The 21,147-nt window shown below is 42.9% G+C and overlaps 1 protein-coding gene across 1 annotated transcript in view; it reads left to right on the top strand.

The window, feature by feature from the left end:
- ENTPD6 (ectonucleoside triphosphate diphosphohydrolase 6) overlaps window positions 1-21,147 on the top strand; it is a 296,348-nt gene that overhangs the window by 213,390 nt on the left and 61,811 nt on the right. The window contains exon 12 of the mRNA XM_069235036.1: window positions 14,643-14,699. Within this exon, the coding sequence (XP_069091137.1) occupies window positions 14,643-14,699 (57 nt within the window). The remainder of the gene's footprint in view (window positions 1-14,642; window positions 14,700-21,147) is intronic.

Consider the following 21,147-nt stretch of genomic DNA (forward strand, 5'->3'; position numbering starts at 1 on the left):
TGCCTTTCATATGGTCCATTCTGTTACCCTGCCACTTTCTTTTCTCATCTGCATCCAGTCAAGGAGGAGGGATGTTAGGGTGGGCTGGACCAAAGATGGGTGGTGTCCTACTATATCAACTGCATGCAAGAAGGCAGAGTAGATGTCCAGTTCTTTGTGGGCTTCCCTGGAACAAAAAAGGGCAAAATGGTGAGTAAGTGCACCATGTCACTTAGGGGCATCATTTCTATAAAGATCTGGTATGCCCTGGTCAACAAAGATATCTCAGAGGGCATTTGTGCTCATGTCTCTTTTGACATCCTTGCATACTTTTGCCAAATGATGCTTTCTTATGTCACAAGCTTGCAGTGATGGTTACTTTGCCTTACGTGTTGCATGACTTCCTTGAGTAACCACACTAATCAATACCTCTCTGAGAGAGGTACTGCTTTGCGACACTTTCATATGGTGAGAAATCTATTGAAAGATGTATCCATCAGAAGAAAAGGTTACTTACCTTTGCTAACAATGTTTCTGGTGGCTACCTCATCTTCGTGTTGCATGACTTCCTTGAGTAACCACACTAATCAATACCTCTCTGAGAGAGGTACTGCTTTGCGACACTTTCATATGGTGAGAAATCTATTGAAAGATGTATCCATCAGAAGAAAAGGTTACTTACCTTTGCTAACAATGTTTCTGGTGGCTACCACATCTTCACACAGATTTCTCAACATCAGCCTTTCTCCCAAAGCGCTAGTAAGGATTCTGCTGGGAAATTCCACCACAGATATTGGGCGTGATTTAGATTTCAAACAAACAGAAATTATGGACGAAATGCAGAACCAATAAAACATTCACCCCCAGTGACAGATCTGGGTTTAATCCATCAATTGTTTTGCTAATCATGCCACCCCAGTTTGGACCCAGTCTTATGTAAATCAGTCTTGACCGTGTTCCCCATGGGAACAGTCCAACCTGAACTTCCAAGGCAAGTTGTTTGATTTAGATTTCGGCAGATGGGTTACTCCATCACAATGGTGAGGTATATCCCGAGCACTAAAATATAAATCCAGTTATTTCTGATGGGATTTATTTTTTTCAGATGGGATGTCTGTCACTGTTGTGAAGGAGTAACCCGTCTGCCGAAATCTAAATCAGGCCCATTGTTTCCTAAGCTAATTAATTTTTTCTGCTAACTACCTGAACCTGTTGCCTCAAAACAATTTTCAACTTTTACAATTTCAATAGAATAGTTACGTAAGACATAAAAACCTTCAGAGCCAACTAGAAGGTCATAGTAGGGAGAGAGGGAAAAGCAGAAAGATGAAGCTTTTACACGTAGGAAAAAGCAATTACACAGTGACCAAATGTCCAGTGTTCCCCACACCACTCTCCCAGATAAAGGAACAGAAGCTTCAATTAGCCCAATCTGATTTCCACCTTCCACCTCAAATGAGATTATGCCGAAAGCTGGAGCGTCATTACTTCATAAAAACTGAATGTTTCCCCTACTTCACAAATGACTTTGTAAACTCAGCTTGTGTAGAGACAGATTTTTTTTCTACAAACTGCACTTTCAATTTTACTGGCAACCCGCTGAATGTCTCAGTTGCTCATGCATTTAATTCTCTTTCCCAAGCCAGTGTATTGTGTACAGATCAGGAAAAAGGAACTGGTGAGAACCGTTGTGCACATCACTATTTTAGCATGCAATTCTGCTCTAGCACACCTCGTTCTCAACCAAATCTAACACTAACTTTACTGCTCCACCTGAGTTAGAATCGCCTCCTTATTTTTGAGGCGAGCTTGTAAGTTTTACTCAGCACCCACTGCTTTTCTGTTGATTGAGACTACATTAGGTCCTTCAGCATAAATCTCATCTCTAATATGAGTAAAAGCACCAACCAGGACTATCTGGTTCTGCTAGACTGAGAAAATCTGAAAGATCAGGCCGACCGCGATAGAGCACGGGTCAGGTTCAGGGACCAGTGTTGGCACGCTGAAACAGTATCTTGGTTCGGAGTTGCATCGAGAACGAGATCTGAGGAGCAAAGAGAGGTAATGCATTGGCGGTGATCCCGAAGATGTTGGCAATGCATTGGCTCCAAGCTCCGCAAAGTCAGAAATGCATAGGGAATGCAGGTGATGCGTCATGCACTCAGCAATGCGGTGTTCCCGATTCTCGCAGCAGCGGCGATGCCTCGATGGCAATGCTGTGTCCCCGATCTCCGTAGCAGTGGTGATGCGTCGATGAAGATGCGTCAGTTCTGATCGGCGTAACAGCGTCTGTGCTCAGGTTCTGGCAGTTGCAGCACTTTATAACCTCTTCCAGTGGCCCAGGACGGATCGGCACCACTTGGCAGTGCAAGACTTGCAGCAAGCAAAGCCCAGATGCAGGATGAAGAGAAGTCTTTGATGTCCCTGGGGATTCCGAAGAACAGTAAGCAAGCCAACATGCAATTCGAGTCACTCTGGATTCAAGTGAGATGGGTCCAGTCCTTTCTCAGAGCAGCTCAGCAGAAAAACAGTTCTTCCAGAGCAGCAGTCCAAAGTGGTAGTCCTTGTAGCAGCCCAGCAGTCCTTTCTCCTGGCAGAGTTCTACACAGGTCCAGCAGTGTACTTAGTTGATGGGGTCAGAGGTCCAGTACTTATACCCACTTAAGCCTTTGATGTGTGGGGTGGTCCTTTTTTCCTGGCCAGGCTCCAGACTCTCTACAGGGGCTTATACAGACTCTTGTGTTGAAGCAGGACACTGGCCATTCATGTGTGTTAGCTCCTCCCTTCCATCCTGCCCAGGATGACCCATCAGGATGTTGATGGCCTATCGGTCACACCTAAGATTCTGTCTAGAGGTAATGCACAATCCCAGCTGTCACCCCTGGAAACAGCTTTTATAACACAGCCGTTACCACCCAATACCTTTATCACACATCCACTACAGCACATATGCCTTTACCACTCATGCGATTGCAATGAAAATGTAAGTATTTTGCATGTAAGTGTTGAATGAATTTATATTATATATAAATATATTTTTTTCACAAAAAAAACAAAGGTTACAGGGAGGTTTTAGTACGGCTGAGATTTCCACGCACAAACTATTACAATTCAGCAGTTACAGTTACCTGAGCTGACCATAACTCACGTCCCTGCAATACAAAGCTTATGATCTCACATGTTAGATATATATATATATATATATCATTTCCCAAGATCTATGGATTTGCACCAGGGTCCAAGCTGAGCCCCGTAGGTGATTCTGCAGATCTCGGAAAACGTAAAAAAATAGTTTCTACACATTTTCAGCCCACTATTTACTATTTAGCTGCATTTGTATCAACCTCTTGGGGTCAAGGAACCCCTTCCTGACCCCTTTATGTCCATTGCAGCCCACATTTCAGTCTAAGGGACTGTTTCCCGATAGAACAAAATGGCGACCGCAACTTCCCTGTCAGGATGCGGCCAGCCAATCAGATTCATGGATTGGTGCATGAACCCGCGATTAACAGCAGATGGATATGCAGAGAATCCACATCCCTAGATATTGTTATTTTTTTCTTTTAATATCCCAAAAACTACTGATCAGATTCACACCAAATCACAAAAAAGCATGCTTTCTGGACCAAGAGCTAGCTTTCTTCAAAATTTGGTGTAATTCTGTCCAGCAGTTCGGGCTGTAGTCGTGTTCAAAGTCCAGTTGGGGAAAACGCTTTTTGGGATGCCCAGCCTTTTTTCTCGGCCCTCGTTTGATGGCTCACCCTGAAACTTTCAAGACAGTAGCTGTACCATTATTAGCTTTGAAAATTTGGTGAAGATTTGTCAAACGGCGCCAACTTTATTAGCAAAACAAAAAATGCTTTTCCTATGGAAACTAGGTCCTAACTAAACCTACTGACGATGACAAGTAAGTAATATAAATATATATATATATATATATATATATATATATATATGTGTTTGTGTGTGTGTGTATATATATATATATATATATATACACACATATGTTGAAATGTTTGCATTTGTGTGTGTGTGAATATATATATATGTTTTTAGGTTTTAGGGGTTGTAAGGGTATTTGAGTGGCAAGAGCATAGTCAAGTTGTAGGGGTGGTAGGGTTAGGGGTCGATAAGTTAATATGGAAAAAGGGTTTATACTTACCTGTGGAATACTTATATTTTCGTTATAAAGGCGTGCGTGGTAAAGGCATCTGCATCATGAAATGTTGCATGGTGAGGTCATATGTATTGTAATGAATGTGTTGTAAAGGCATGAATGGTAATGGCATGCATGTTTCTGTCATGCAGCAGTCACCCCAGCCTAGATGGCTGGAGGCAGGCTACAGGCATCAGGCATACAGGGCTTAAGAGCAGGAAAATGCCAACTTTCTAAAAAGTAAAAAAAAAAAAAAAAGCTGACTTTACCAATAAAGAGGATTTATTATTACAATTCCATAGATACTAAACAAGACATATCCACTCCTTCTCGATTAGAAATTACAGCTTATTAAAAGTGATAAGGAATGCCTAATGTTAACCAATTAGAGGGGGAACCCTCACAGTATTGAAAAGTGAAGTTGGGTGTTTTTCACTACCAGGACATGTAAAAGTATTTGTCCTACCTTTTAATTACAGAGCACCCTGCCCTGGGGGATACATAGGACCTTCCTTAGGACTGACGTATGTGAAATAAAAGGGTATTTAAGGCTTGGCAATGGGTTTTAAATGCCAAGTCGACATGGCAGTGTAGCTGCATCTACAGGCTCTGCAATGGCAGGCCTGCAACATGTTGAAGGGCTACTTGTGTGGGTGGCACAAGCAGTGCTGCAGTCCCACTAGTAACATTTAATAAAGAGGTCGTGGGCACATGTAGTACACTTTACTAAGGACTTATAAGTAAATGAAATATGCCAGTTAGTTATATATCAATCAAACCGGGTTTTAGGGAGAGAGCATATGCACTTTAGCACTGGTCAGCTATGGTAAAGTGCTCAAGAGTCCTAATGCCATCATAAACAAATTTAGCAAAAAGTGGAGGGAAAAAGGCAAAACGTTTGTGGGTGACGCTGTAGAGATGGCCATTTCCAACAGCAAGGTATTCCACCTCAGTGAAATCTCCGGTAGGAGTGTGAGCAATGGAATGCTGTCTTCTGTTGTCCTTTTCTGGAAAAATGATTGCTCAAAGAGTTATACCTTAGAGTGAGTACATGCAAGGGAGAGAATTTATGCGACCTCAGATATTCAACAATGTTTCTGACTTTCCACTTGTCTATATTATCAAAAATCACTTTAGTAAGACAGAAGTTTAATGACTCTCTATTTCTCTAAATATTTCAGCTTTCTTATAAATAAGTCAGTCCTCTACTGAATAATAGTGTAATTTTGCAGCTATTTCACAATTTTAATAGCTATGAGATTGAGCACAGTTCAATTAGAAACATTTTGGTATGATCTTAGTTGGTATTTTGCCTTCAAAAAGTACATGTTCACTGGAATGTGTGACTGTTGATACACATGTTCTACATACCCATGCCATCTACTGTTGGCTCTGGAGTTGTGCAAGTTGTTTTTCTTCGAAGAAGTCTTTTGAGCCACGAGTTCAAGTGGCTCCTCCTGTCGGTGATAATGCTCATGGTCAGTGGCACCATTGTTAGATTGTTTTCTCTCTGCTGTCTGGTTCAGATGTGTGTGCCTTTGCTCCATTGTTGACTTTGTCAGAGTTTGTTCCTCTGTCCATCTTCCAATCCATTCCATCAGTTTTGTTTACGTTAACATTTTTCCATCTGGGCACCTACAAACAAACGCTCCGGTTTGACTCCATTCAACCAAAACCCCTTTGGGTTACCTCCCTTCAAGCCCCACCTTCGAACTCTATCCCAGTTTTTCACCAATGCTCAATTGGTAAAGGAACACTCGCCATTTTGGCCCTGTCTGCGTTGACACATGAAGTACCCTTGCACGGACCAACACTCTGTTCAACTTGTGATTGTCCCCAGACCAAGCACACGTCTGTGCTTGGAATCTGACTCTGATGCGTGCAAGTCTTTCCAGTCCAAAAAGACACTTTGGGATTGTAGAGCTCATTGCCTCAAGATGTCTTACAGAACCACCAACGTCATGCCTAACATACTCGGTGAGGAGCACGCCCAGGAGCAGGCATCGACCTCCTCAAACCAAGACCAGTAATCAGCACCGTCTCGACCTTTGGTGCTGAGCCAGCAGTCGACTCCGACCACATCAACGCCAATGGCACCTTCCACCTTCAAGCTGAATACTTTGGAGCCGAAAATATGAAAATTGAGCTCCAAGCCCGCTACTGATCCTGAGGGGGAACCTATTGTGCACAAGCTGAAGGAAAAATTAGACGCACACCAGAAAAAGATCCACATCCAAATTGGGACTGGATGAATCCTTGCTAAAGCTTCCTCTTCTCCATCACCGCAAAAGGAAGCTTACCTTTGAAGAGGTGTTGGACGTGCTAGCCCTTCCTAAGAGAAAGATTACGGACAAGGCTACCAGCCCTGCTTCCCTTTCACATCCACCTCCATCATCTTCAACTCCACCATTATCAGACTTCCCTTCACCACCACCTCCTCCAGGAAACCCGCTGGATATTTCACCACAGGGGTCATCACACTCAGATACGGTTGGGTATGGGGGACCAGAAGGAGATGATCCCTGGGACATTTATGACACAGATCCTGACCTTTATCCTGCTCACCCTTCTACCCCTGAGGATGCTACCTCTTGTCAAAAGGTTATAGCTATAGCTGCAGCTTTTCACAATATAGAGCTACATTAAGAGCCATTAGAGGATGACTTCCTCTTTGATACGCTGTCCACAACGCATAGGGCTACCCATGTTAAAAGGTATGCTTTGGCGTATCGATGACCTGTTTAAAGACCCTATTAGAGCTGGGGTTGTGACACCTATGGTAGATAAAAAATGTAAACCTGCGCCTTCTGACCCTATTATCATTACACAGCTGCCACCAGACTCACTATTGCCACCACAGCACGCAAGAAACTCAACACACAAACTACGTGAGACACCTCACCTCCAGACAAGGAGAGCAAAAGAATAGATGCTGTGGGGAAAAAGTGGCAGCATAAGCTGCCAACCACTGTCGAATTGCCAAGTCGCAGGCTCTCCTCTAGCATGCTGTGACCATGCCCACTGGGATGAAATGGAAGAACTACTCCAGGTTCTCCCAGTGGAGCATGAAAAACATGGTCAGCAGTTAGTTTCGGGGGGACAAATCATCTCCAGTACCTCCATACGGTGTGCACTAGATGCTGCAGACACCACAGCAAGGGGAGTAAACACTAGCACTTACTTAGGTGTTACGCCTGGCTTAGAATCTCCGAGTTTAAACTCCGTGTCCAGCAGGCTGTATTAAACATGCCTTTTAACAAGAGATATATTTTCGGTCCTCGGGTGGACTCTACATTAGAGAAAATAAAGGACACTAAGACAGCAAAAGCCGTGAGAGCACTTCAGACACCTGCTTCCCATGGGACTTTTTGTCACCCAGTTTATCGTGGAGCCTTCAAATGTACCTCTTCGGAGGCATCCACCTCCCAACAAAAAACAACCTCAAGGCTCCTACTCAGAGGGCTGCTACCATGGCTCCTTTTGAGGTAGTAATGTAGCTACACCCTCCATCAAGCAATGAGTACGCTGTCTAACAGCTTGATCACATAACACCTGTTGGGGGCAGACAACAACTTTTCCTTCCAACCTGGCATTCCTTCACAACAGGCAAGTGGGTATTAGCCATTATCCTACATGGCTATTGTCTGGAGCTCATTACCACTTATCCCATTATTCAACCTTGCGTAGAAACATCAAACATAACTCAAGCAGAAAGTTCAAACTGTTCTGCTCAAGGGAGCTATAGAATCCGTCCCTCCTCAACATCAGGGCTCAGGGGCATACTCACAGTACTTCCTAATCCCCAGAAAGGATGGGTTTTTAGGGCCAATCTTAGATCTCAGACCCTTAAACAAATACGTTCCATCAGAACACTTGCACATGGTCATCTTACAGGACAGCATTCCACTTCTTCAACAGGGCTGCTTTATGGCAACACTAGACCAAAGGATGCCTACTTCCAAATAGTAATACACCTAGCGCATTGAAAATACCTAAGGCTTGTCATAGCAGGCAAATATTACCCATTCAAAGTTCTCCCATTCAGGGTCACCATTGCACCTCGAGTGTTCACCAAATGCCTAGCAGTGGTAGCAGCTAATCTACACAGACAAAATAAATAAGTATTCCCTTATCTGGACGACTGGGTTGTCAAAGCCAACACTCCTTATCAGTGCCAGCAATACACTCAGATAACAATAGATCTTCTCCACAGCTTAGGTTTTACTATCACAGATTCCACCATATTTAGCCCCAGTCCTAAACACACAACTACTAGGATTAACCTATCCTAATTCAACATGAACCCAAAACTTTAAGGCAATACTTCCCCAGTTTCAAACAAACCAGCAACTCAGTTAGTATGGTCATGCATCTTTGAGAAATTATGTTTTTTTTTTTTTGCATTAACGTAGTTCCCCAAGCATGATTACATATGTGTCTGTTACAGTAGTGTCTCGCTCGACAGTGGTCTCACTCAGAGGGTCTGTTGGAAAATCTACTTTGATAGACCGCCGCTCTCTCCACTCTCTACAGTAGTGGAACACCACTAACTTTTGAAAGGGTGGCTTTTTCTTGACCCTGTTACTTTCATCACTCTCACAACAGAGGCACCACAGAAGGGATTAGGTACACACCTACAGGACCTCACAGTGCAGGGCCTCTGGGATACCAAGCACTGATCTCTCCACATCAACTACCTAGAGCTTTGAGCCATTCACCTAGCATTGAAATCATTCCTACCTCGCCTGACTCGCAAGGTTGTCTTAGTCTGGACAGACAATATGACATCAATGTATTACCTACAAAAACAAAGGGGAACAAGGTCTCCACAACGCACACCTCTCTCAGAACATCTGGAATTGGGCTCTGCATCTCAACATTCATCTGTTAGTGGAATACCTTTCGGGAACAAACAACTTTGCAGACCTACTCAGGAGGATGTAGCAAGAAGTTCTCGAATGGGAACTTCACCCACAAGTCCTTCTTCCATACTTCCACAGGTGGGGGGTTCCCTCAAATAAATCTTTTCGCAACCCCAGAAAACACAAAATACCCAAACTTCATCTCCAGCATCCCACACCCACTACCTAAGGGAAATACACTGTGGATGAGTTGGTCAGGGATATGTGCCTACGCTTTTCCACCTGTCCTTCTTCCTTTTCTGGTTAGGAAGCTCAGGCAATCTTCTCTAATAAGGATCCTAGTAGCTCCCACAAGGGCTTGTCAGCCCAGATTCACCACACTGCTCTACCTTTCTGTGGTTCCACACGAGAAACACCCCAACTGGCCGGACCGTCTCACTTAGAACCTCAGACAAATCAGACACCTAGATCTGAAAACTCTCAATCTAGCATTTTGGCTCCTGAGGTCATAAAGTTTGGTTATCTTAACTTACCACCAGAATGTATGAACATTCTTAAAGAACTAGAGCTTGCTGTGCAGCAGACTGGAAACGTTGTCTGCTACTGCCATTCAAAACAAATTTACCTCTTCAAAGCAATGGCACAAAACATTCTCTGCTTTCTACTTCACCTACAGAAGACTGGGTTAGCGTTCACATCTATAAGGTTACATCTCATAGTAGTGGCTTCCTATCTCTAAAACAGAAAACATCTTTCTCTTTTTAAGATCTCAGTCATTAAAGCATTTAGGGAGGGGCTCAGAAGAGTTATTCCACCATGACTTCCACCCGCACTTACCTGGAACCTCAATATTGGCCTTACAAGACTCATGAGTCCCACCTTTGAGCCCAAACACTCATGCCCTCTTTAATTCTTCTCTTGGAACGTGACATTTTTAGTTTCTGTCACTTCACCCAGATGTGTTAATGAGCTCAAGGCTTTAACCTTGGAAGAACATTTCTTCTGAATACATAGAGACAGTGGTTCTTTATACCAACCCTAAATTTCCCCCTAAAATTGTATCTCAATTCCACCTCACTCAGTCAAATGAATTGCTAGTTTTTTCCCCACAACCAGATTCTGTTGCTTTTCATACATTAGATGTTTGAAAGAGCATCCATGTTCTATATTGATAGGAGTTAAACTTTCAGAAAGTCTAAGCCACCTTTGATTGCTTTTTCGCCTCCATGCATAGGCAACCCTATATCCAAATCAGGCATAGCAAGATGGATAGTGAAATGCATACAGACTTGTTATGTTAATGCTAAAAGATCTTTACCTGTTCCTCCCAGGATGCACACTACATGGAAAAAGGATGGCCTCTTTAGGAAACATTCCCATTGCTGACATATGAAAAGCATCTCCATGGTCCACACTACACACTTGTACCAAACATTATTGTATGGATGTATTAGCATGCCAACAAGCCAATATAGGAAAGGCAGTGCTAAGTGGCCTTTTCCGAACAACTGCAACACCCACATGTTAGCCCCCACTTCTGAGGGGGACTGCTTTACAGTTTATGCAGAGCATGTATATCTTGAGCCACACATGCCATTGAACGGAATATGTTACCCTGTAAGCATCTGTTCTTGGAATGTAGTACTGTAGATTCACATGCACCCACCCTTCTCCCCGGAAACCTGTGGCTGTTGCAGTTTTTGCCATTTTCTTTTTTCACTGTATATATATATGTCTATGTGTGTATATATTTAGCATGGTCATCGCATTACTTACACATACTCTACACTCATTTCTCACCCGCCTGCGGTAAAATAATCTGACAATGGAGTTGATGACCATGCACATTGTCACTGAGAGGAGAAGTCACTCGACCTTGTGACTCGAAAGACTTTTGTGAAGAACAACAACTTGCATAACTACGGACCCAACACTAGATAGCAGGAGTGTGAAGCACATGTGAATCTACAGCACTACATGCCCCATATGCTTACAGGGTAAGTAACATATTCCTTTCTTCAAACCCACAGTCCTAGGAAAGCATAAATATGATGTATGTATGTTGAAGTATAACTTGTGGAACTTGGTATCTATTCCTGTGCTAAAATACACAATTGTGGTACAATATATAATCCAAGTTTTCAGTATCACTTTGTTATCCTTTCAATGGAATACCATATCACAAGCAGATATATTTCTGGAATTTAAGTCAGCAATGCAAATCTAGAAAAGTAAGCACTGAAAATAATTTCTACTATTTACTTACGTAGCAACACTAGTGTGATAAAGTGGATTATTATTTGGGGTGGATGGTAGTCTACCACAAGCAATAATGTTCCTGTTCCTGTTAGGGCCAGTAAAGGTTTCAGTTACTTAAACCTGAGCTCAATACCTGGTAGCTAGGAACATGTGTAAAGAATTTAAAAGTATCAAAACAGTTAAAATGTTGAAAGCAACACAATAAAAATCTCAATCCAAATGACAAAAAGAGACTATTTTAATTAACAAAATGACAAAAATCCAAAAGAGTGACCCAGAGATATGATTTTTTAAAGTTTTAAATAAAAATTGCACCAACAAGTTTATAGTGCCACCTGTGGCAACTTGTTGCACTAGACCGGGACGAAGGTAAAGTTTAAGTTTGACTGAGGGAGCGATGGTTGAATACAAGGGCCAGGGGCATCCTGGAGGAAAAATTACCTTCCGACTTCAACAACCTTCATTAAAAACAGGCAGGGGGCTAGTCAGTTGCCGAGAAGGAGCCTTGGCAAAGCTGATAATTTTAAGCTGGAAAGGCTCTGGCAGGAGAAGTTTGAGTTTTAGTGCCCTGGAGATCTTCAATTTTGATCTGGTTCTCATCGGTGGCAGCATCAAGAGAGCTGTGGATTGGTCTTGATGCAGCTGGATCTACAGGCCCACCAGCGGTATACCAGCTGACAGGCTGGTCACAATCCTAGTCAGTTGTCAGTGCAAAATGTTTGTAGAAAGTTTCTATGTTCCCTGTTTTTAGGTTTAGGCAGGAGGAGTACACTCTGAAACACGGACACTTTGAAACCATCCGTGTTTCAGGACCTCTGGAAGAGTACTCAGGGGTGAAGACTCCCTACACAGAATCCACCACCAGGGTCCAGGGCAGGTGCAGTTGGAACGTGTCAGCTGACCTCTTCCAGGAAAGTGGGCTTCTTGCAGCATTGGTTTCCCTGTAGTTTAAAAGGAGGTAAGCCAATTGATCCTTCCACTCCACTTCTTTGTCCGAAGTAGAAGCTGGAGCAAGCCCAGCCTTTGCTGCTTTCCTCACAGGTCTCAACAGCAGGTGCAGTCCTTCTGTCTTCCACAGGTCGAGTACTGTTCTGAAGAAGGTAAGTGCCCAGGGGTGCCACATTTGTGCCTGGCACTAGTCCATGGATGGAGACAACTCCTGGCTTCTCCCTAATCAATAGGGGGAAAAAGATTCCAGAGGCAACCCTACCCACTTTTGCAGTAGTTTGCCTGGCAGCAGTATGACAGAATATGTTTGCCCCTGTGCAGAGCTGTCTGTACCCAGCCAGAGGTGCAGCTATGGAAGTGGGAAAACCCCTTCTTCAGACAACTTTAAAACAGTTCTATAGCTGCCCCCTTCCACTGTTTTGGAGCCAGCCTGACCAGGAAGACAAAAATGAGGTAGGCCCATGTGTGAGCAACATCTGCCAGTGACAGGAAAGGTATCCTTTGCAGACATGCAAGCAGCTGCTCACAGTGCCCAGGCCATCCTCCTCCAGGAAGAAAGACACCTCCCCATACCCACAGCCCTTCATCTACTGTCTGAGAGCAATCTTGATCTCACTCCAGGGGAGCTGTGAGGGGATCAGGTGACAACAGGGCATTTCTGTATTGGTCTGTTCCTTAACAATAATATAAAATCCCACTTTACCATTGGTTTGGATTTTAAATTACTATTAAAATGAGTCCTTGAACCAACTAGCTATTCCCAGCCAACACTTATTAAATGGACTAGTGTAAACTAGAGCCTTGCTTCTGTGAAAAACTACTTTGGAGGTCTTTTCACTGCCAAGGCATATAAAACATTAAACATACGCGCCCTACTTTTAAATAGCTTGCGCCCTACCCCTTAAAGCCTGTCTTAGGGGTGACTTGTAAGTTTGGTCTCCTCAAAAGGCTTTATTTTGACAGGTAGAAATAGCGGTTTTAAAACTGCATTACAAGGCTGCAGTGACTAGCTTGAAGACATGTTTTACCTTGTCACTTCAGTAGTGGCACAATAAGTGCTGCAGTCCACTAGCTACATTTATCTTACAGGCCCTGTATTCATGGGATACCATGTACTGGGGATTTATTGGTACGTTAAATGTGCCAATTAAGAGTGTAGCCAACTTCCAAATTTTAATGGTCAAACCCTCGCACTGGGGCCTGGTTAGCAGGGTCCACCTTTGCAGAGTAAAATAAAAATCAGCAGCGTCCATCCCAAAAAATAAAATGGGTGTGATCATGCAAAAAGAGGCATTTTTCTCACAAGTTGGGTGCCCCAAGAGTAGACACTGTTAACAAAGTCACCTGATGCCCTGTTGTAGTAATTTCACAGGACACTACACTTTGATCAGTTGTCCTGTAATTCTGTTAGGAAAAAAAACCCACTTACAGCATACCAGGCCAGGCTTAGCCGCCAACTGCTTTGGCATCATTCAAGCCCTCCAGGACCCATGATGTCATAAGGGCTCCCCATGGTGAACATTCGGTTTGCCTGGGTCTGGGCTGCAGCTGCACCATTGGAATATATTACAGCAATACAGAATATAACCTGTCTACAAGTGACGCTTTTTCTCTTGTGCCCACAAGACTGAGATAGAAGAGTGAACTGAAGAGTGGCTACCATAAAGCATTATGTTCTATATCAGTGTGAGCAGAAAGCATGTACATCACTTCTGTTGGTATTTTACAAGAGCAATATGTAAGTAGCATGTGGAAACCCTTAAATGTAAGCAATACTCTCTGAGAGAAGGAGAAAACCATGTATTTATTTAAGATATAATGGAGTAAACTCAAGTGTATCTACCTTAATGCTTTGTGGGAGAACGAGAGCAACGTGTAGAGTGAAGACCCGTATCTGTGAGATGAAATAATGCTAGCATGGTGCAAGTAGACTTGCTTGTAGGGCATGAACAAATGCGGCGCTGCTTTCCTTTGAGATCGTTTTCAAAGCGCTCCATGGTCTCGCAAATAACAGACAATAATTTGATCTTGTGTAGTCGTGGCAGGTGAGTATCCAGTCAGCCTCCACGGAATCCTGGCTGCTATACTCAGACCACCATCAGGGACCTTTGGGCACTTTTTAGTATGATGAACTGCAAATTATGAATTGCAAATGGTTACACTATATTCCTGTCTGAAACATAATTTTGATGCCCGGTGGCTACGGAGATGAACTTCACATGAAAGGACTCTTGCTTTAAGTAATGTTTGCTTTGTTTAAAACCTATATCTGAGGTCACGAGACTTCTCTGTCCAGGCCGCGTAGGTAGTCTGGACCCGATGTGCAAATCGGCTACGTGCAAACTACTTCTGAAAAGATACATTTAGCTCAAAGAACGAGCACTCTATATAAAGGTTGCAATTTTCATTTCTTGAAAAGTGTATTTGTCGTTTTTTAGATGCAGAAAAAGGAGGACGAATTTCAGTCGAAGACTTCGAGATTGCAGCAAAGAATGGTAATTTAGACATTTAATACATCTCTTTTTAGCTTTGACCTTATTGCATGCGTTTCTTTTTTTAAACAAATGTTGGTGAAGCATACATACAATTCTGTTCTCGGAGGCATAAAAAGACTTCAGCTTTTTATAGATTGCATCGCTTTCCTCACGAAGGAGATCTATTTCCTGAACTCTGTCTTACGTGCAGACTTAACCAGGTTGTTTTTGGCTGATAGGATGGGCAGCATTTCTAGCAGTGGCTGTCTAGTAGATTTGTAGTTATTACAGAATATCAGAAGTAACATATTTGTGCAAACCCTTTTTTAAAAACCAGGAAGTACTTGTTTTTAATCAGCAGACAAAAATTGTTGAATGTCTGTTTTAAGAATCCTATTGAGTGCAGTTGTACCTTTCAACCGTACAGTGACCCCTTTTCTGCGCTCACAGATTTCTTTATGGTCATATGCCCTCTATTAAAAACAGCAATGTTTTCGTGTTGTGTGATAATGGCTGTCTTGCTAGCATAGAACACGTCAATTAAAATATATGTTTTTAAAGAAAATAAACTAATTTCTTTAGTAATACATCATCTCATTTGAGGTAAATCCATATCTGGCTTCCCCGCATGCGCCCTAATTTATAAAAAGCATTAGCAGAGCAATTAGTTCCGGCTTTAATTTGCAAACAGCATTTGTGCCTGTGTTTGTTTGCCAAGTTAGCACGTTGAAGCCCGAAACATCAGGCATTTCAGAGGCAATAGCTTGCTGTGTTGATCCCACCGCCCTACACTCAGCTTGGAACATGCTCATCAGAAGATTTAGGCGGGTTATTTGAAATGTTCACTAGTAAACACAATAATAATAATGCAAGTAAAACACTTCCATAGTAAGAGCAAGATAAGTGCTGCAAATACCACTACTGCTTCCCCGTTACTATGTTTGATAGGTCTTGTCTTGGTCTCAGTTGAGCCACATTCTGTGACCTGCAGTTTGTTCTCTGTAGTCTGACAGCCGTGAACTCATGGTACATGCAATGTCGAAAGTCTCCGCCAATCGAAGCGCAATCTACACATGTATGTAAACCCATTGATAGAGTGTGGGATGAGCCGGTAGTCTGGCATTGTGAGCCTCTGCAGGATGGCTCCTGTCACATGTGCTCAGTGTACAAGCACAGAAAATGTGACCTATCAGGAACGGATCACAGCGACCCTGGGGCTGTCCAACTCTAAACGCATTGCTGCATATTAGCTCCCATTCACACTGCTTTCATTACACCAGAAAGCAGTAATGCTACAGTGTAGTGTATTCATTCCAAGAAAAATACTATACCTGACAGATTATATTCTGTTTTTTGGAATGTATCTTGACCGTGATTACATTTTTCAAATTTTTTTTCTTCATTTTAGCAACTTATTATCTGTTTTTGATGTCTTTCACTTTTCCCACCCCAAAAAAATAAATGGCATGATGAATAACAGTGTATTAATTGAGGAACGTAGTTCTTTTGTTTTGTGCGGCATACACTTCCCCCTATGACAAGCATCATTATTAGGGTTGGCTGTTGCTTTATTCAGACAATACTGTTCATGTCCCTTGTCTCTACTACCATATATCAAACTGTAGGTGAGTGAGGAGGAGGCTTTTTGGCAGGTTCCCACATTTTCAAGAGCAAACACGGTGGGGTAACTGAGCAATGTAAACAAAGTGGCTTCCAACGTTCAGCAATTAGACCCTGCCAGATGTTGAAAACAATGTAGCCCATGAATTGCCCTGTATAGCACGCAAACTAATACACCTGAAGCCAATAGGATGACAATGAGAATTCCACTGCCATGAAGCAGTGCAAAAGGTAGACACAAACAAGATTGGACAGAAGAAGTTGGCCTAAAACCACTGTGTATTTTGTATGATGGGTCTTCTAGGTTGCACCACGCCTGAAAATGTGCCTCTTTTTAGCCTTGCCTGCACATCAACCAATCAGACTGAACATTGCATAATTATACTTAATACTTAATGTATTATTCTTAATAGTAAAACAAGATCTTTTACAAGCCTCATTTGCTTGTGTTATTTTATTAATTTAGATTGCATAGCGTGTAGGTTTACTTTGTATTTTTTTCAGTATATGAAAGCATTCTGTTCTCCAGCCCTGGATCTTTTCTAATATTTCATAGGTTTATCTATGACAACTGGGAATCCTCAGATAAAATGTGAACATGTAACGTGTTATGTCTATAAACATTGGTCCCTCCAAAGGGCCCCCTTTCTAAAGGCATTTCAGTTTACTTTTACACATATTCCTGCCCTCCAGTGAAATCTTCCTGGGGGTACCTTGCTACCTCAGATTGTTGCTACATATTCTGGTGTATGGCAGCCTTCTAGAACTCTGCTGTATTCATTCCCTTGTTCTGGTTGGAAGAGAGAATTCCTGTGCTCCTGTTACGTCATCTCTCACTTTTCATTTAGTTTCTCTTGGAAAAAGTGGAAGAGGAAGAGAGTCCTATCCAAGACTTGTGCCAGTTGAGGTCAGAGAAGGATCTCTGAAGAGGATTCACACATTGAATACGTATATTGCCTTCATCAAGACCATGATATGGAAAACTGTGCCATCTGTTCATCCTTCTTCCTCGGAACATAATGGAACATACATGGAGTTGTGGGCTGCAGCTGCGAACTGAACCCAGGGAACGGTTTAGGCTTTTGGGAGAAGTGCCTCTCTACTTCGCATAGGGGGTTTTAAGCTATTTTGTGCTAATGAATATAACCAGGACAATTACTCCAGTTATTTCCAGGTGGGGGAGAAGGACTAATGTCTGGATGTCCATTATAGATGTATGCTTCATCAAAAAGTACTTCCAAAAGAGTCATTGAACATGGGGACACTTGCAGAATTCATCTCCTATCTGCTACAGTACAACTGGAAAGCATTGTTCTACCTTGATGATGTTTACTTTCATGTTGCCATACGCAAGAAACCCAGAAGGTTGCACCATTTCAAGAAAGCTGATGGACACATGCATTTACATTATGGACTATTGTCAGTGCCCAGGATATTTCTTAAGTTTCTGTAGCCAGGCATTGCACCAACAACAAGTCAATGTTTTATATCATGAAGAAAGGCAGGACCCACTCCCAACCCCTGATGAGGAATGCAGAATATTTGGATGAGGACTGGCAAACAGAAGATCTCATAACAATGAGACGTCTATGGAGCATCAAGAATGACAATGCTAATTACCTCAGCTGGGCTCAGTCTGAGTTTCACTAGTGGGAACTGGACTAGTTTATGACAGATGATCTGTTCGCCATGTAGGACACATGGATAGTTAATCTTTTTCTGACAGGGGAACCTCCAAATGCCCATGCTTTGCTTTCAGGTTTCTCTACCCATGATCACTGGGAACCATTTTCTCAATTGACTAGGGCAAAATGTTCCTATACCGGTTTCCTCCTCTCTCTCTCTCTCTCTCTCTCCCTCTCCCTCTCCCTCTCCCTGTCTCTGTTGTATTGACTGGTGCAAAGACTCCTGGACTAGCTGTTTGATCCTTCTGGCTCTGAATTGAACTGAACTCATGGTATTCCGAGCTGTTGCACTCATCTGTACATCCTTACTTACAGCTACCAGCAATACCCAGATAGCTAAGCATGGAAATGGTCAGAATACTGCCTTACAACCTGGTGTCCCTGAAACACCAAGCATGAATCTTGTAGTCCTAGAATATGGACCCTTAGGCCTTTGCATAGTCCTCTGAAATTCCTGGACAAGGCATACCCACAACACATGACAAGTGAGAAGGAAGAGATTTTGCACGTGATGCCCACAAAACATCCAGTCTTAGTGTGAACCACATACACTCTTGCCCTATCTACTGCAGCTTGCAAAAGCTGGAATTCAGCACACATATGTAAACTGTTAGTTAGAAGATGTAGAAAGTTTCCAGGGATTGCTACACTGTTGACAGAGCCTGTCATGAGGTACTTTATGAAAGGGCTTCTTTGTATAGTGACAGTGGTAAGGAAATGGCCACCAGAGTGTGTGATCAAAGTGGTGCTATGCTCTGCTTCCTGCAACGTTCACATTGGCCAGGAAGCTTAGTGAGATTCAGGCTCTCTTGTCTATGAAGCCGTACATTATGTTCTTTCTAACAAAGCCACTGTAATAACCTACCCAAAGTTTACACTAGGAGTGTTGTCTGACTTCCAGCTGAACAAAACAATACCCCTGCCAATATTTCTCAAGTCATCTGAATCAATCCAAAGTAGAGTGAGCTCTACATAAGCCAGGTATGGATAGAGTGCTCAGTTGTTATGTGGACGGGACAAAAGCTCAGACACAGATTGTGGCCTTCTTCCAGTCCATGCAGCCTGCGACCAAGCCAACCACTGCCTGCTGATAGGTGGACTGCATCAGGTTAGCTTAGAAGAAGACTAACAGACAACTGCAGGAACATGTGATGGCTCATTCTACAAGAGGGAGGGCAGTGAGAGTGTTCATAGGTAACTCCCTGATTGAATTTTGTTGAACTTTACTGCAAATTTGTGCGGAAAGTATTGAAAAAGAGCTCCCTGATTCAGCTGCTGCATCAAAAGTGTTTTTTCTTCATGTTCTATAAACCTGAGAGTTTCAATGGAAGATCATTGTTTTTCATGTTAAACTTAATCTTATTTCTAGGCGCCTTTTTCAGAAGCTAGAATTAGGAATTGGGTGGCAAACTCTTTTTTTATTTGAATTTTTATTTTATTAGTTATTCAAAGGGTTTATATACAGTAAACCAAATGAAGGCTGTATACTTGTGCCAAGTAGCACATTCGTAACAGCAGCTCTTGGTACCCATTAGGACATTGACAAGTAACAGCCCAGTAAGGCAGAATAACATAAAAGCACATGTCAAAATAAAAATGGTGCTAAACTATTCATCAGTAGGATGGATACCAAACACAGCATTGTCATGCTGAAGGGTTGGCGAGGTAATCAGGCTACAAAGTAATTCCACCCTACACAGTTTCAGTTACAGATTATAAAATAGGAGATGTCTGCTCACAGAAGTGGACCACGGGTGCTGGGACCCCGCTCCTTAGTAGGCTTACGAGTTTGTACGAAGGGTGTATAGTTATTAGACGAAAGTTAGTCATTCGCCATGGCCCAGGTGGGACAGATAAAGGTTCCAAATGGATTTGAAAATATGCAACTGATCGTTAAGTGTATATATCTGTCCATAAGTGTCCATCACTGCCATGGCCTTGCACCATTCCTCCAGGGTCTGGGGCATGGGTGATTTCCTTTGGCAGGGTATGCGTAGTTTCTTTGTAGCCATGGCTGCAGCCAACCAGCTTATTTTGTGATTGTCCGTATTTGGGCCTGGTAGGATATGATGGAGGAAAGCCAGCTCGACTGAAGGGTGGAGGGCCAGATCGCAGGATCAAAGCAGTAAGTTCCAGACCCCGTTCCAGTAGGTCTGAATGAGGTTACAGGACCACAGGACCACAAAATGTGAATATTACCCCAAGTTTGTGGCCTCTCCAGCATACTTCAGAAGGTGCCATGCCATACCATCGCAGAACAGCTTGCATAGGTTTCAATACCAACCGTGAATTATTTTAAAGTAACTGAATTTTAATATTGAATCATGGAGGTGCTTGTCATGTATGGGAAGGAGAGTGGTCCAATTTTATCTGTCAAGGCCCTGGACTGATATAGACTCCAGCAGACATGCTCAGCCTTGGAAGTTGGTTTTGTAAATAGCATGGTTATTAACAGACCATAAAGTTGTGAGGTTGACTACCTATGCACTCCCTATTTCCACACACACACACATATATATATATATATATATATATATATATATATATATATGTTCAATGGCATGTGTAGCTGCAGATAGACATGCTGTGCATTATCGTGCCATCTAGTGTTGGGCTCGGAGTGTTACAAGTTGTTTTTCTTCGAAGAAGTCTTTTCGAGTCACGAGACCGAGGGACTCCTCCCTTTCGGCTCCATTGCGCATGGGCGTCGACTCCATCTTAGACTGTTTTCTTTCCGCCATCGGGTTCGGACGTGTTCCTCTTTGCTCCGTATTTTGAATCGGGAAAGTTAGTTAATTATCGGAAAATTCGACGGTATTGTTCGCGCTCGGTACTGGTCTAGTGTTAGTACATCGACACCAATAGAAGAAGCGCTCCGGCGGCCCTTCGCGGCTTCCACTCTTCAGCGGGGCCTGGTTGGCCCGACCGTGTCCATCGTCAAAACTCATGGACCGGACCCCCTTCCGCTTCTGCCCGAATTGCCAAGCGAAGTATCCTTATACAGACCAACACTTGGTCTGTAATCTGTGTCTATCACCGGAACACAGGGAGGATACTTGCGAGGCCTGTCGGGCATTTCGATCGAAGAGCCAGAAGACTTCAGATGGCGTCGACACCGGCCGAACAGATCGAAGTCGAGGAAGAGGAGAGAATCTCCATTCAAG

Source organism: Pleurodeles waltl, chromosome 5 (assembly GCF_031143425.1).
Source record: "Pleurodeles waltl isolate 20211129_DDA chromosome 5, aPleWal1.hap1.20221129, whole genome shotgun sequence".
Taxonomy (NCBI): domain Eukaryota; kingdom Metazoa; phylum Chordata; class Amphibia; order Caudata; family Salamandridae; genus Pleurodeles; species Pleurodeles waltl.